The 17,696-nt window shown below is 38.2% G+C and overlaps 2 protein-coding genes across 3 annotated transcripts; both read left to right on the forward strand.

The window, feature by feature from the left end:
• Nucleotides 1-3,575: 3,575 nt before the first annotated feature.
• Nucleotides 3,576-7,675, forward strand: tmem11 (transmembrane protein 11). 2 transcript variants are annotated; one of them, XM_042505053.1, is made up of 2 exons: nucleotides 3,576-3,655; nucleotides 6,531-7,675. In XM_042505053.1, the coding sequence occupies exons 1-2, from the start codon at nucleotides 3,609-3,611 to the stop codon at nucleotides 7,045-7,047; spliced, it is 564 nt and encodes a 187-aa protein (XP_042360987.1). In that variant the 5' UTR covers nucleotides 3,576-3,608; the 3' UTR covers nucleotides 7,048-7,675. The 2 variants fall into 2 exon arrangements, with proteins under 2 accessions (XP_042360987.1, XP_042360988.1); XM_042505054.1 differs by lacking the exon at nucleotides 3,576-3,655 and adding an exon at nucleotides 3,758-3,783.
• Nucleotides 7,676-10,074: 2,399 nt separating this feature from the next.
• On the forward strand, nucleotides 10,075-16,407 carry dhrs7b (dehydrogenase/reductase (SDR family) member 7B). Its single transcript, XM_042505149.1, has 7 exons — nucleotides 10,075-10,127; nucleotides 13,277-13,466; nucleotides 13,967-14,085; nucleotides 14,649-14,859; nucleotides 15,097-15,189; nucleotides 15,521-15,673; nucleotides 15,847-16,407. The coding sequence occupies exons 2-7, from the start codon at nucleotides 13,313-13,315 to the stop codon at nucleotides 16,050-16,052; spliced, it is 936 nt and encodes a 311-aa protein (XP_042361083.1). The 5' UTR covers nucleotides 10,075-10,127; nucleotides 13,277-13,312; the 3' UTR covers nucleotides 16,053-16,407.
• Nucleotides 16,408-17,696: the final 1,289 nt, after the last annotated feature.

Raw genomic sequence — 17,696 nt, forward strand, 5'->3', positions numbered from 1 at the left:
CCAGTTTAAATTACCCAGTCCATTTGCTATGGAGAGGAAGAGACGTCTGCAGATAATTTGTAATTCGCAGATAATCATCTGAATCTTAAGATGATTTGGGTTTAAATCACAGAGTCCATTTGTTTTTTAAGAGCAGGGCTCTTGTGGATAATTGGGCTCCCACTTTATTTTGATTATTTTCAAAAGTAAGACTTTTTACAAATACTTCCATCAAAAAAGTGGTTTGAAGTTTCAGTTAGAGTAATAAAATGCTTGTTTTTGTTCCTCTAAGGGGCATTCTGACTGATAATAATAATTCTATAATACCATGATACCGCAATATTTTCTGAGACGGTTATCATGCCGTAAAAATCTCATATCTTTGCAGCCCTTGCTGTGATAGTAGCCTTTCTGTGACGTGCCAAACAGGATAGGAGAAAGACTGATTTGTAACGTGAAACTTTTATATTCAGTGTTTTTACTAGTTTAAATAACATGGTCTTTTTGTTTTGGGGAGGAAGAGACCTCTGTGGATAATTTGGCTCCCATTAAAAACCTTTTGAACAATTAACTCTGAAGAAATTGTAACCTGGAGACAGATCAGCTGGTTGCAATCTTCAACACTACATCCCCTAAATCTTACAAAGTGGACCCTTTAAGGTGCAGGGGTTTGTAAACCAAAGAACAAAAACCGAGTCTAACTCTTGAGACAAAACTCTTTTTATGCATTTTCTGTGTTAAATATTACAGACACTCGTGATAAATTGGGTCTGAAACTTGTCACTGTGTGCTACAACAGTTTAGTGTGGATATGGATCAATATCTGTGCTCATACCAGCATTTCAGAAACAGCACTGTAATATTCAGGGCATTTATGGTGTCCACTGTCTTTTGTTCTGTGTTTCAGGAAAATGACACTGGATGGCCAAAGCTTATACACTTTTTTCCTTGTGTCCACAAGGCTGCTTTTATCAGCTAGTGTCAAAATGATAAAGGTCATAATGGAAGAGGATTTTTACTGAGAAAAATAAGGTTTACTGTAGTTTCCCTTTTTTGGCTCTTCGGGAGCTTTTTGCTGTCGACAATCTTAAGTGTTGAGGAAACAAATACCTCAGGTTACTCGACACTCTGGCAAGACATCAAAATACAAGGCAGACTGATTCTGCTTTAATCACGTAGAGGTAATTACAGGAAACCACTTTCCCTATGTGAATCTTTTCTTTAGGTGACACACACCTTTTGATAGGCCAAGGTTTTGTTGCATTGTTTTGTGTTTATATTTGTGTGTTTTCTTGAAAGGAAACAAATGACTGATTTAACTGTTTTGAGCAGGTGGCTCAACCAAAATGTACCAATTTCTTGTATGTTGTTATGTGCTGTTTTTTCATTCTTGTTGTCTAAAAATAAATAAAACAATACTCGTCACATTATCTCTATGTCAAATATATATTTATAACAAAGTAGGGTTGCATATGGCCAACTAATTCGAAATACATCATAATGAACACAGAGGCCTATGAACATCCTAGAACAAACAGCACCAGTTTTAAGAAAAAAAATGAGTATTTTGGCGCCCTCTAGTGAAACTATCAAGAACAACTTGAACTCTGTGTCACATGGTGTGCTAAAATGGGGGAAAAGGTAAATAAAAAAATCTGCTTGCTTCATTTAAAAGAGCAACAGTTCAATCACAAGCCCAGCTGAGACACCAGAGTCATCAGAATTCATAAACTACAGCACATTTTCTAGTGACTAAAGAGGAACCAGAAGACATGTTTCTGTAAAGTGGAGTAGATTTCATAACATCTCATAAATTAAAAACACAAACGTGTACAGTTTAACTAATGTCCCAAGTCCTCTTAAATTACCAAATATCAGTGTCAGTGAGAGTGATTTAAGTCTGCAGCCATGGCCTGTGTAATGACATGGCTTCCACTGAGGACATTAAGGTCATGTCCTCTGTAAATTTTGGGGGACATTGGGGGGTTTTAGGCACCTCAATGATAGTTTATGATGTATATTCAAAACTCTGCTCATAGCATTGATTTGTCAGGACACTTCCAGTTTGTTTACATTGATTATAGTTGAATTGAATTAGTTTGGAACAAAAAACCCTAATGAATAAATGACAATGCTGTGCGTTGTTATCAGTGCTTCACACTTCAAACATGTCTTAACCATTTTCTTTTTATATGATAAAGCATGCTCAGTGGTATAAAAAATTTTGCCTGAATAAAATGTACTTCAAAATTTAAATCAAGAACTATCTGAGCCAATATTTAAACATAAGAGTCAAATAAGCACGTTTCCAAATAGGATATAAAAGGATTCTTGCTTTTATGTTAAATATTTGAGGTTCTAGATGGAACAGAGTAGGACGAGCAATCATAACATCATTCAAAGATCACATCTTTATATTATTTAATGATTAGATTCGTCATGCACGCATCTTTTAGCACTCTTCATTATAAAGTATTTTTTGTCACAGGCGCAGCATTTGGTTTCAGCTGATCGCACATTCCTGAACGTAGCCATTATAGTTGTTACATCCAACGCGCGTCGGGTTACAGCACGCAGACAGGGAGCCCATACTCGCGGGGACACAGAAACAGAGCACGCAGAGCACAATATGGGTGAGTGGCAAATCCTCTCACAAAACGAGATGGTTGGGACACTATTTTACATAGTCTACTCTCTAGATATTAAGATTTATATATCCAGTTTTAATATACCTGACTAATTATTATATTTTAACAAACATACTTCCTTTATTTGTGTTATTTTTATTCATAAGGTGGTGTGACCCTTTTTTTATTATTATTATTCTTTATTGACAAACATACATACGTAAAACAGCCTGAACACGCCAGGGGTATATACAGAAGAAAAGACAAAACAAAAAACAAAAATTGACATAAATAATTAAAAGTAATACAAAATCAAAATATAACCTTTTCAGTTCATGTAATTTTTTTCAAAAATGTTCGTCATAACTGCCTTTTTGTTTTTAAGGCCTCTTATTGTGGTGCCATATTGTTTAAGTTCTTGTAAAAAAAAAAAAAAAAGTTTTAAGTCTGGTCTGGAGTCTGCACTCCTCATCATCTTGTGTATGTGGAATTTTCCTAAAATTAAAAGCAATTGCACAAAAAATGAATAAATAAAAATAAAAAATGAAATGACATTTGAACTGCATAAAAGCGTATTTCTTTATATTGTATTCTGCAACTTAATTTTAATTTAAAGTTAAACGACCAACCAAAATATTCTGGTATACCTACAGTTATAAAACAAATGCTAAATTGCCTCTGTTTCTAAATCACATTAAGTGCAAGAATATGCAATATCAAACATAATTATTTTCAATGTCCTTTTTGCTGTATATATTAGTCGCAAGATTTTATGGAAAATCTGTTTAACTTTTTTATTAAGACTAAATTTGTTGGTCTGACCTCCCAAACTTCTATGCGCTATTATAAAATACGTAAAGGCAGGTACTCTTGCTTTTAGCATCATGGGAATTGTGGTCCGCATTCGACTCGAGGTGTTGCGTCGACCGCGTTAACACACTACATTACCCAGAAGTCTAGGTGCTCTCAAACGTCAACTGCAATCACGGTTGTATCTCCAACATGGCGTCGCTGGGAAGGAGGCGCGGTGTCCCAGTAAGCAGGGAGAGGTCAGTTACTCCACATCTTTGTTATAAAACGAAAATGTTATAATATTATAAATCATTTCGTTGGTGTCGCCCTTCACCAGATCCTGGACACGCAGATCTATTGGGACTTAAAGTGAAATGCCAACACGGCAAGTCGGAATTTTATTCCAGGGTTAGCTAACGTTAGCGGGCTAACGTGCACAGCTAGCTAACGTTAGCAAGGAAACAAACTAGCAGCTCATGTGATGTTTTGGTTATTTCACACCAGCCGATTAACCATGAGAAAAGTTACATTATACCGTTATTGAGAGCGGTAATGGATGTGGTATGCCGCTATATATGTGCTGCACAATTGTGGCTGAGCTAACCGTGTTGTCCGCTGTGTTTGCCGACCTGTTTTGAAAGTAAAACGGTCCTGAACTTAGCTGGCCAGTCCTCCAACTTTTTACCATGCGATCGAGTTATCTAACCGACGCTCAGGTACATCATGTTCTCTGCATAATAATCCTAAAATGATTTTCACTAGTGTCCTATACTCTTTCAGCCAATGTCCGCCTGTCTTTGAAGCCTAATTAGCTTGGTGTCTCTCTATGTAGTCCTTAGGGTTTGTTTGCCATAATGTCAACATTTACTGGAAGGCCTCGGAGTGTTGACATTGAACGCAGACATGTGTTTGTCATATACAAAGATAATATATACAAGAAACCGAAAAAATGTCAGTTTGCAGAAAATATTAGTCGATTGATCATCAAGACGGAAACTACTTGCTAGTCGTAATTTATTTGTCAAGACACATATCAATAATAATTACCAACTTTATTTATAGAATTCTTTTCACACAAGGGATGCAGCTCACGATGCTTCACAACAAAAATGCAACCCAACAGTAAAACAAACAAACAAACAAAAAAGCAACAACATGTAAACACCATTTGTTGATTTTGACTTTTTATGAAGAGAATGCAAAACAACAAGGAGCCAAATTGCATATGCAGCCTAAGGGTATTTGAAATAATTGATGTCCACATGTTTGGTGACACATAATGCTGGGTATGATTTAGAATACAAATTGAAATGTTAAGTTGTAAAAAAAAAAAAAAAAAAAAAAGGTGCTCAGCATACTCATGCCCTGTTATATCTTCAAGGTCCTTGCGTTACCGATATCAAGTTATTGGTCATGAAAATTGTCTATAATTATTATTTTAATTTAACCTTTATTTAATCAGGAAAAGGTCATAGAGTGCAAGCTCTCTTTTACAAGGACACCCTGATTTCAGTACACATGAAATCAACTAGGGCACACAAAAAGTTACAGTATACATCAAGTTATTAAACAATAGTTATGCAGTAAGTGAAGTATGTACCAAATGCAACAAATTACCATGAGTGCTTACACTGACATTTTTCAATAGGAGATAACATGTATGCCGTGTTACTTTAGGTTTTGTTTCTACTTCAACCAAAATATGTACTTAGTATATGCATATTTCAGATTCCATTTTAGTTATTTTAGCTATATATATATAGCTAAAATAACTAAAATGGAATCTGAAATATGCATATACTAAGTACATATTTTGGTTGAAGTAGAAACAAAACCTAAAGTAACACGGCATACATGTTATCTCCTATTGAAAAATGTCAGTGTAAGCACTCATGGTAATTTGTTGCATTTGGACCTCAACTGGAGTATATATATACACACACTCCTTTATGGTAACGGCACTCATGGCAGGACAGTGTGCCATGCTACGCCAGAAAAATAGTTCAGGAATGGCCCAAGAAATGAGACAAAGAGCTCAAAGCATTGACTCAAAGTTTCCCAGCAGAACTTTGCATGAAAGCGAGATGATCAATGTTATTCACTTCTCCTATCAGTGATTTCAATGTTTTTGCTGATAGATGTTTATACACATACATGTTGTAATTTGATAAATCTTCTGGAATTTCAAGTCAAACAATTTAGGTTGAATAACCAAATGGGAATGTTTGAGTCTGTTCTAGATGAAAAATATTCACAGGTCCATGGAAATGGGCAAGTTTGTGTAAAAATGTAGGCAAACTGGTTTTAGATGTTTGAAGTCTCTTCACACCGCTCTCTATCCTCTGTCTCACTGCTACGCTGCCATGCACACCATTATTCCCCTATTATTCTGTATTTGATAATATTTTGAATTTGATGCGGATCATATAAACAGGATATTCTGTTAAAATATCCTGAATTAGACCGTTTTCCTTTAAGACGTGGGATATCATTATACAGTGCTGGTATTATTCGGATTTTAGGAGCATTAATTGGGCATGCATACAACCCATTTGGAATATGAGTTTGCGATATATGGCTTGTTGTCTGTTTAAGTCAGTTCTGTGCGTTGTCATGGACACGCTGTATACAAACCAACTCGTCAACAGTTTGCAAAATTGTGGGGTAGAGATGAATGCAAAAGAAGATCCCACATTTCTGGTGGAAATTAAAAACAAACCTGCTTTTAAATTTCATGAAAGACTTGGATATCAACAGATTTTTGAATATGCGCAAATCTTGCAGCACTGACCTTTTTTAGAAGGTGATGGAAGGAAAGAGAGTCCAATAAGTCTGCCACCAGTAGGAAACTGTGAAAAAATGCTATTTTGATGCAGAGAAGCAAAATGGCAAGCGGCTCCAGCTGTTCTGTTTTTCCATGTTTTGGCGTGATAAAGGACATGTTAGAGCATGTTAATCAGCGTATGCAGAGCTGCATGTAAATGGGAGTGGTAGAGGAATATTCATTTTTATTAGACATGTAAACAGCTTAGTAGGAATATTTTCTTTTTCAGAAATAAGGGCAAAAATTGGACTGTTTTGCACACATAAAAGTACTCACTGTCCCTTGCTGTTTTCTCTGTTTCTGAACAGGGGAGTGATGGCGGCGACAGACTGCTACATTGTGCATGAGATCTACAATGGGGAGAATGCGCAGGACCAGTTTGAGTATGAGCTGGAGCAGGCACTGGAGGCCCAGTATAAATACATTGTCATTGAGCCCACACGCATCGGAGATGAAACGGCCCGTTGGATTACCGTGGGCAACTGCCTGCACAAGACGGCCGTGTTGTCAGGCGCAGCTTGCCTCCTGACGCCACTTTCACTGCCCGTTGAATACTCGCGCTACGTGGCGTTGCCCGCTGGCGCCCTCAGTGTGGCCTGCGCTGCCCTCTACGGGATTTCATGGCAATTTGACCCCTGCTGCAAGTACCAGGTGGAATATGACAGCCAAAAACTCTCGCGGCTGCCCCTGCATACACTCACCTCCTCAACGCCCGTGGTATTGGTACGCAGGGATGACATCCACAGAAAGAGACTCCATAATACGATAGCACTGGCTGCCCTGGCGTATTGCGCCAAGAAGATCTACGAACTCTATGCGGTATGAGTGCACTCTGAAGAGGGTTTAAGAACCAACAGAAAAAAAGGAAAAAACAAACAAAAAAACAGAACCTATCCACCCCCAGATGTAAGAAAAGTGGAAGTCACGATCAGGCCCAGCAGTTAGCTCCACACTTGTGGTGGGTGCTTCCATTTTGAACTTTGATCAGAGGGATATAGTTAAAACTAGAAGGAATTGTTTTTTTCCCTTGCATTTCCTTTTACTTCTATGTGACAACATCAGCACACTTATCTCCGTAGTACCCTTGCGCCTTCTCCCCTGCGTCCTCCACCTGCATCCTTGACACACAACAAGCAAGTGCACAAGGGTACGGCAGCAGTTCCTCCGGATCGAAATGTATCGCAGTTGAAACGGACCGACTTGTTTTGAGCTCTTTCCCCCTTTTCCCTCGTAGTTTTACTGTACCCCTTTCTTGCTGATCAGTACATCACCCTTTCATTAAACATTAGGATATTTCAAACTAACTTTTCTGTATTTTATTTTACTTTTTTTCATTAAATGGATTCTACATGATGTCCAGAAAAGAGCAAATAGCTGCAACTTATTTGAGATTGTGTCTTGTTCATGTAGATATTCTTGTTTAAAAGAGTGCAAGAAAGATCTTATGCGACAATGCTGTGGCTCAATGTCCTCCTTTGAAACACTACACAAATACTAACTTTTGAAAAGTCACATTTCGCACATGCTTCTAATATAATGTATATTGTATTGAAAACAAGCCAAACCCGACACTAAAGATAACAATACACAGCAAAATATAAATTCATACATTCTTAAGCAGTTTGAAAATTTGAGGTCTCAGGAGGACATAAAAGTACGTGCAAAGTGAAGGATATTAATAAGAGACCTGCAACAGCTAAAGAGGAATTAAGATATGAATTCATTGAATACCAAGAGCGACAGTAACCTTGTTAGGGTCAATGATAAAAAACACACTATTCAAACAGCCATTATTAGCAGAATAAGGATTGTTGACTTTGCCAGCAAGATTTGAGCAAATTAAAATGCGCTCATTAAGAGTTTCCCAAAGAACTGTGTAAATCCCTCAAAGCTCAATCAAACAATGTATCAAATAAATTGTAAACAAACTTGAAGGTTTGAAAACTGGTGGTGTTTCAGTAAGAAGTGTGATCATATTATGTGTCCACAGACAGCTCTGATTGGTAGCGGTATGAAGAAAATGTAAGTGCCTCAAGTTCACAACATTTTGTCGGCAATTTCTTTACATTTACAGGGAATCTACAACAAAAACTAGTAGTTACAAAGCAGAATGGCATGGTTGTAAGTAGCTCAGTTGTTTTTGAAAATGCTCAGCTGTTGACACTGGTAATTATCACCCTTGTCCTTTGGTGTCCTGAAGCTTAAAAAAGGTGCTTCTGTTTTATTTAACTCAGTAAATGGTGCATATATAGATAAAACCCATAGTTTCTTAATAAATGTGTACAGTGTATGAAAGCAGCAACAGACCAAGGCTACTGGCTTTAACCTCATGAGTATTTACTTTGAAAACTTTGCCCAGCTCTTTGGTTCCTGCTTTGCATTTTGAGTAAAATAAAATACAATTATGCACACACTATGCAAAACCTTCCAATGCAGTTTAATCACACAATGTACAATGTACCTTTATGGGATGAGCAGAATTGAAATGGGGAGACGGCAACACTGAAACAGAAGGATGGATGTTCAGGAGAAGACATGGGACAAACTCATTAGTTTGCTGATTTGTGGCCAGAGCTGGCCAATTATTCATCAGCTGACCTTCTGCTGACACAAGGGCTAAATGAGACTGATTGATGGCCGTTTGGAAACCATTTTAAGGTAGAGCTGCTGGGCCTGGTGGAAAAAGTAAGCCCAGGTCGTCATACGATATTTAAAGTATTCCTCTACTGACAGTCGTAGTAGAAGATAGCCCTGTCTAATTTGTTCCTCCATCACTTTCAAGTAATGGTGTAGTTTTAGTTGATAAGTTGGGTGTACTACTAGGTAGACAGGTAGGGTACAGAGGAAGAAGGGAGTATCCTCTATTACAGCTTTTTGGTTGAATGGTGGGTCTACGGTTTACACCTGCATATATGCTCCACTACACTGCTTTTCACAATGTCCAATAAAAATTCTGAGTTTTTCAAAGTTTTATTCATAGATCCATATCAGGTTGTCTGCAGTGATGGAAGCAAGGCAAGACAAATTTATTTATATAGCCCATTTTATGCACAAAGGTAACTCAAAGTGCTTTACAGATTTGTCAGGTCAAGTCAAACTTCATTATGGCCCAATCACAAAGCATGCATTGGTACAGACATCAAATGTCTGTACTAATAATAATTTCAATGTCATTTTAGCTATAAAGCCCAGTGTCATAGTATTGCATGTCATCCAAAAAGATAATAAAAATGTCATAGTATGTTGTCCAAAAAATCATGAAAATGTCAGAGTATAGTCTGTCATTCAAAAATCATAAAAATGTCTATACTATAACTATAGTATGTTGTTAAAAAAATCAAAAATATCATAGTGTCATTAGTTTTTTACAACATACAACACCATTCTGTTCTTGGACCCTCACGGGGGATAAAGAAAAACTACCCCCTAAAAAAACCTTTTAACAGTGAAGAAAACAAGGTTAGCCAAATTATTGACACACTGATGTTTTTTTTTTTTTTAAATTCATGCCTCTATTATCTTTATACAAATATGAAAAAAACTTGTTTCCAACCTTGTGTGCTCTTGAAACAACCCAACCATTCCCAAATGGTTTTAAAACTGTATTTAATCATTGAAGTCTTGTCTTAAGTATAAAAACCAAATAAAGTCCTGTAGGTATATTTGGCTGTTTATGTTCCACACAAAGTCCGTCTGACAGACACAGAAATGGGCACTATGACCAGGTAAGTATTCCAATCGGCCTACTGGAGTACAGAACTGCAACTCCCAGAATTCCTAGCGGGCAGCAGAGCCGGTAGCCCCTTAAGAAACATCCTCCGGTCGTCGGGTCATAGTCAAACGAGCCCGGAACTGCTCATAACATCGACTCACGCTGCTGTTCATACAACAGGACAGAAACTCAGGTGAGCTCTAACTGTACTATACATAATCATTAGTGTATAGTTTAGTCCGTTATAGCAACGTGTAATTTAGCTAATGTTAACATTAGCGTCCCCAGACGATTAGCCTGCCTGTGCAGAGTGCATGCCAAGCTCACCGTGCTCTTTGATTTGTAAGCCAAAATTTTAACATCTAACCTGTTTACTTTTTATGCTCTTGTGTAAGGTGAGAGCAGACATTATCATAATTGTTAATAAATCAGGTATGTCACACTAAATGTGCTAACTGACACAGCTGATATATGCAGAATGGAGCAACACAACTTAGTTTAAAAAGATGATCTGATCTGGGGAACATGTGGCTTAAATATGAAGTTTATATCATTACAGATGCTTTAGTCATCATGCTCCCAATTAGGGATATGCACAGCTGCAAGGACACAAAAAAAAATCAGAGTATGCATACTGTTTTAAACAGTGTGCCTTTTCACTTTGATATTCAATATGCAACTGGTAAAATCAAAAAATTAAATTCAGCTTTACTGTCATTTCGCCATATATTTACATGCAGATCAGCATAACGGGGCATTTCTCAGAAATATCAGGTGCAAAATATTAAAATAAATAACAACAATACACATTAAAAATATCCTCACTGTCAATAGGAACAACCCTATAAACAATAAAAAAAACATCCACTGTGAACAAAGAATTAAAGTACTGAAGACAAATCAGCGTGTACTGAAAAAATGGAGAGTATTATAATTGCCTATGTCTCTATGTACCTATGAGATCCCAGTTGGAGAATATGAAAGTCTTGCCACTATTATTATAAATCAAGGGACTTTTAATTGACTAAATGTCATATTATTTTCTGTATTATCTGTCTATTACAATTTGGGTTTCCTCTTTGTAAAGAAATTCCTGATATCATTGCTAAATATTGTCATTTTATGTAAGTGAGTGTGTCTATGCTCATTATATACTTGTCACTGTTGCCATGCTGGTTGTTTGTGTTGTGCTTTGGAAACGGGACGAGTGGAAGAGGCTTAGCTAAATGCACTGGACATTAAAACATTCTCGTCTCTTTGGCATGGGGGCTTGAGAGCTTACAGAACACATGTCAAGGTCACACTGGCTTATTTAAAGCCACTTTTTGGCGATTTTATACATCTATTTTACTTATTTTTATCCTAATGTGATATTTAAGGAATATTACACAAGAGGGAGTGCTGTTGTACTGTATATCATTACATGATATAAGCTAATATGCAGCACAACAGCAGGACCGAGTGTGATATTGCGACAGTTCAATAAGCATCATTTATTGGTTAACTGTTATACACTACAACTGATTATGATTTGTTTATTCATGTAACTTCATGGAGGGAAAGTTAAGTTACATTTGTGCAAGTAATATGGGTAATACTTTTACTTTTCACTGTCCAGTCATGCTGACATTACAGTGTGCTAACGGGCGCTTCATATCATGTGCCATGAAAATACTGGATGGAAATTTCTGTCTAGCTAATGTTATCTTACTGTTAAGAAGCCAAATTTACACAAACAGGTATCCTTTGGAAACAAACTCTCAGTAGCATTTACACTAAATTGGTTTACCCTAATGAATCACAAAACCCCAACATGAGTTTGTCACCAATTTTAAGTGAATCTCACCTTATCAATACATGTTCAATTACAGTTTATTGTTTCAAAGTTGAGTGAAACTGGCATGTTAGCAAGGTAAAAGTACATTTTTAGAGGACTTTCTACAGCTTCGGGACATTGGGAAACAGTATAACAAGGCTATTGAATAATAACCTCTTTTTATTTTAAATGCTTTGTTCTCTTATAATTTGTACATTTGACCTCACGCTTGTCTGTTGTGTTTGTGACTCTCCATCATGCCAGCAGTTAGTGTATCTTCTGAAAAGTTAGTTGGGCACGAGGTCTCCTGTGAGCTTTATCATGGGATTAAGACAAATATCAAGTAAATAAGCGACTTTTTAGCTTTGCTAGCTTCACAGACAAGTGACGAGAAGCCCCCAATGCGAGCTGACGGCAACGCGGATCGCCGCCGACACAAATAGTTCCACAACCAATAGAAGTGATAGCTGTTGCCTAGCAACACAAACCTTTTTTTTTCGCCAAGGAGCCTGCTACTTTGTGTTAGTTTGGTTTACACGTTTTGCTGAGGGCAGCTGTTTAATATCTTGTACAATTATTCGTGTTTTCAGTGAAATAAGTTTTAGCCACTTGAGTTGCTGAGGCAAGTATGAAGAATCCTTACCTGCTCCTAACTGCAGTCAACCGCCGCCTCCCGCTCTGGCGCTGACGGTCACCTCCAGCTGCCTCACCCGGCTGAGGAAACTCTGGCCCCCGTCGCCAATGAAGGAAGAGGGCAGGTCGACCGAGGGTGTCTGTCGGTTTAAAAGGGTACCCCTTCGGCGCCACATCTTCATAACGTAGTTTGGTAGCAGCACGCGGGGTCGACTAGCTAGCTAAACTGAGGCAGCTAAGCTAAAAACAGCAGCACGGCTAACGGCTCCACACATCCGCAGAAAAGCCCTCACAGCGGCTTGTCGAAGAACACTGCTGCTGCCAATGTGACCCAGCGTCCTGGGTTTACCTAACTGGATAATTAATAAAACAATAATTGGGACAAAAGACTTTACAGCTCCGAAAACTACCGACCGTTAATGTAGGAGCAATTAACGATTTTTGACACCTGTAAAGCGGAGTGATACAGGAAGAGTTAAAAGTCCCAGTGCTGCTATACCCAACCAATCACATTGCTCGGTCGGAACTAACTGTCGCCTAATTGTTGATAGACTAAATTCTAGGGCAGCAACAATACATTATTTATTGCCAAATATACAGTATGTCTAGTAGTTTTTAAATGATAGGCCTACACCATTTTGCCTGTAGAATGTCTAAATGATAAAAAAGTTATTACAAAATTAAGTTAAAAAGTCATATCTTATAATCACATAATAGCTTACTTTGAAGTCCAGCTAATAAAATCCCAGCGTCCATCCAAAACTTCACATTTTAATAGCCAATAGCTGTAAAATGAATATCATTGATGAGGGATCAGGTAAAATTGTTCCCAAATCAGCAGTTGCAGTTGGAAATAACTTTTCCCAACTAAATTTTTGATCTTGTATCTGCAGGTCACTCGTTTGGAGCAGGCAGGGTGATTGTCAGACATGGAGCGCGTCATGGGAGGAGGAGTACTACAGCTGCTCTTAGCCAGCGCGGGGATCTTGCTGCTTTATCGGATACTTGTTCGCCTTAGACCAGGAGCTGCTCTGCAGGATGCTGTGGTGGTCATCACAGGGGCCAGCTCTGGACTGGGGAAAGGTCGGTCCCCCCTAATCATTTCTTCTTCTCTTCAGATTACATGTAGACGCTTTCTACAAATCAAATCACATCAATATGCAGCCCTTCATTTCAGTTAGGTAGAAGTGCTTTACAACAAAGAATAACCTGCACCAAGTACTTCACATGAAAAGACATAAAGACATAATAAAACCTGCATGTAAAAATAAGATCAGAATAGAATACGTAGAATGCATCTTTGCATGGATAAAACGCATTTGATAACACCAATAAAAGTGAAATAAAAATAAGGATGAAAATAGAATTCACAGAATGCATAACATAAGATGGAAAATAAAACCCACGGAGATAATATTAATAAAAATAAAGCTAAAATTGAGTGTATAAAATGAATAAAATGATGGAAAACAACATTTTAAAGAGGTGCAGCAGTGTGTATTTCATTTTAGGATTGTGTTGCATGTGCTAACATGCCCTGGATGGATTTTCATCATCAGCTACATGTGGTTTTTGTGTTGCAGAGTGTGCACGGGTATTTCACGCTGCAGGTGCACGGCTCGTGCTGTGTGGACGAGATGCAGCCCGCCTGAAGCAGGTGGTCCAGGAGCTAACAGAAAGTTCAACAAGCTCACAGCGGCAGGTGCACACACACACATGCGCACACTTCCACACAGCCAGACAAAACAAAAGACCAAACAGTGTCAGGTTCTGAGACAACCATAGTTCCCTCCTCTTTGTATCCAATAATGTTGTCAAAATATCGATTCAACAGTACAAATCAATCCTGAATATTTGAAATGGTTTCAAAAATTAGTTTTCCCCATGATGTTGAAAATAAAAGCGGTTATTAATATATTTCAGGTATTGTATGAGTTAGATATTCCGGTAGCGTGAGAAAACTAATCTCAAACACCATTATACGACTGTATAACTTCTATTATTATCTATTAAAACACCTATTTTAATTAAATGGAAAGTACTTTTTGTCTTTCAAAAGTAGCTCTAGGATAACATTTTTTCTGCATCATTAGTATCGCTATTCACTCCATCTTTTCCAAGAACACACCATGAAAGGAGAAACTGTTTTTCTCATCTCTGTGTATCAGCTCATTTTTAAGCTCTAATGATAACATAATGAGTTGAAACAGCATGAATACTTTTGCAGACAGATGATAACTGCTCTGTTTTTTTTCCCACCACCAGACTTACACTCCCAGCACTGTTATATTTGACCTGGCTGACATGGACACGGTGGACAGAGCTGCAGAGGAGATCCTAAAATGTTATGGACAAGTGGATGTCCTCATCAATAACGCTGGAATCAGTTACCGTGGCAACATACTGGATACCCACCTTTCAGTTCAGCGGGATGTTATGGAGACTAATTATTTTGGGCCCATTGCTCTGACTCAAGGTTAGTGAGGAGTGCCTTTGGTTGCCAGATCTGAGGGGCCTTTATAGCAGTTTGTAAATAAATGTGGGAGCCCAACCGTAGAGACGATATTTGAAGGATCTTAAATTTAAAATAAGATGGGGAAGTGTTTGAGGCATAAATGTCGCAGAGCTAAATTTTTTAGACTTCTGTGAGAGGAAGCACAGTATTCTACACTAGCTAGCTGTTTATTTTTCTACCTTTTTTCTCCTTTCACAGCTCTCCTGCCCTCAATGGTTCAACGGCACAGGGGCCACATCGTCGTCATCAGCAGCATCCAGGGCAAGATAGCCATCCCTTACAGATCAGCTTGTAAGTTATCTTTGCTTAATATTGTTTATTGAGTGATTTTAAGAAAAGTAAAAAATATGTGTATCAACATAATAAAATGAGGTATACAAACATATATATATAAGCCTGAACGATACCTGCATACAAATTTGTGCATTTTTGTTCCGAAACCATATTTTTGCCGTAACATAAATTGACGAATCATAAATGAAATATATCTTTAAGAAAACCAGAGAGAAAAAAATAGAAAAATAAGAAGAAAATGGTTGTATTGGGGCCTAAAACACAACAACAGTTTTTTTTCAGTGTGTATGGTTGATTGGAAATGAAGCAGGACTATCTGCTCACACAGATGCAGCCTCTAAGCACGCCACCCAGGCCTACTTTGACTGTTTACGGGCCGAGATCGAACGCTATGGAATTCCAGTGACCGTGATCAGTCCTGGGTACATCCGAACCAGCCTGTCGGTCAACGCTGTGACAGGAGACGGCTCTAAGCACGGAGGTTAGGCAGTGAAACAAGTGTGTGTTTACACAAACAAGAAGCTAATGTCAATCACTGTGACAAATATGCATTATAGACATACAAAGACCTTAAGATGACATACAAAAGATGATGTCAAAAGAGATATTAAACAGACTAAAAATAGTTATTCTTGTTTGTGCAACACTCTTCAGTTTTGGATAAAACCACGGCGACGGGTCGGGACCCCGCAGATGTGGCTCAGGCTGTGCTGAAAGCTGTCCGTCAGAGGAGCAAAGACGTCGTTCTGGCAGGACCTCTGCCCAATCTGGCCATCTACCTCCGCACACTGTGGCCTGCGCTCTTCTTCAAACTCATGTCCTCTCGTGCACGCAAAGAGCAGAAACCCAAAGAGGAGTGATGCAGCAGCAGGTACGAGGCTCACATGGACCAAAACATGAATTTAGCTGCTTCACATGGAGGCCAAATGGACAGGAGGTGTGAAAAGATGCAGCTCTTCAGTAATACAGACTACAAATCTGTATGTTGTAACAGGATCTATGAGTGTTTTTATTATAGTTTTGACTAACATCTGTGATCAAACAGGTAAGCAGGGCGTATTGTTCAGCCATTTCAGTGATTTACTGTTTTCAAAATCAATTTAAAAGTTACCACTACTGACAAGACTTGAAACTGGGCTGTAAAGACGTTGTGATGCCATTTTTCAAATTGACTCAACATAAACTTGGTTCCCAAATAAAATGCTTGGACTGTTATCAGTTTGCAAATCAACTAAAGTTGGACTTTTACATGTAAATGAACATTCGAGAGAGTTCACACAACACTGATGAAGTTTATTGCCGACAGGGAAAGCTCTCTGTGTTTTGCAGCACACTGGAGTTACGGTGTCTGTGGCGACTTTTCTGCTGGAAGTGAAGCATTTTCCATCAACCAGCCAGAGCTAAAGGAGGCAGTAAGGAGGCGAGAGAACATGGAGACGGAGCAGCAGCTCAGAGTTTGAAGGAAAATCCTGAGAACGCGTCAAAGAGAAGTTTCTGAACTGGATGCTTAAGAAAAAAAGAAACATGGGGGATGCAGAAAGCTTATCTGCAGGTATTAGTCATGAGCAGGTGGCAGCCTTTGGGACTGAAAAATCAAGCGCTTCAAGGGAAACATAAATACATTTCAGTTCCTCTAACTGCCACTTCAAATTTCGGAAGCCATTCAGTCCCCAGAGACCACCATGTTAAAACGCCTTTACTGAAACTTTACATCAGAAATTAAGATGTTTACAACCTGGTACAAGAAACATTTTTAATCGGTAGTTAATGACCCTTCATGACAACTGTAGGGTGGTGATTTTATTTTATTTTAAGGCCTTTATTGTCATGAAAGTGGCAAGAACAATGCTCTTGTGGCATTAAATTACTTTTTTTTTCAAATATTTGGACAATAATTACTCTCTCTACCTGAGGGGGGAGACAAAAGTTCAGCACTCCAGCTATGTTTGTACTGTACCGTCAGGTCTGTCAGGTCTGCGTTGTACTACTATCTCACCGTCTCCTGGTGTCATACTCAATTTTATCACCACTAAAGGCCTACAGTAACATTTTAATGACTGAAAGGAGAACAGATTATTTCATTTGTAAACATCACGGTGAACTGCTGTTTCTCTGAACAGTAGAAACAAGGATCTGAGACTTCATCTACAAAAATAAAAAACTGTTTTGTATGCTGTTTTGGTGGAGGATATAGCCGCAGTTACAGATACACATGCTATGGTTTAGAAAAGCAACAATCTTCCGTCTTTCTTGGAGATGTGGTACAGCACCTGACATGCTGTTTATGGGTCACCTGTGCATAACAGACAAACGCCACAGTAAATGACTGAAAACAAAGTGTTTTTAATATCTGTTGAGGGGGCTACTGTTTAATTGCTGTCCAGAAAGTGTCCAATTTCAGTCGAGATTATCAAAACGCAAATAATTCTGTTCAGTATATCCCTGTTGAGTTAATTAAAATGAGCTGTTTTGTTCTGATGAGTGAGAATTTATTTTCTTTTGGT

Source organism: Plectropomus leopardus, chromosome 17 (genome assembly GCF_008729295.1).
Source record: "Plectropomus leopardus isolate mb chromosome 17, YSFRI_Pleo_2.0, whole genome shotgun sequence".
NCBI classification, from domain to species: domain Eukaryota; kingdom Metazoa; phylum Chordata; class Actinopteri; order Perciformes; family Serranidae; genus Plectropomus; species Plectropomus leopardus.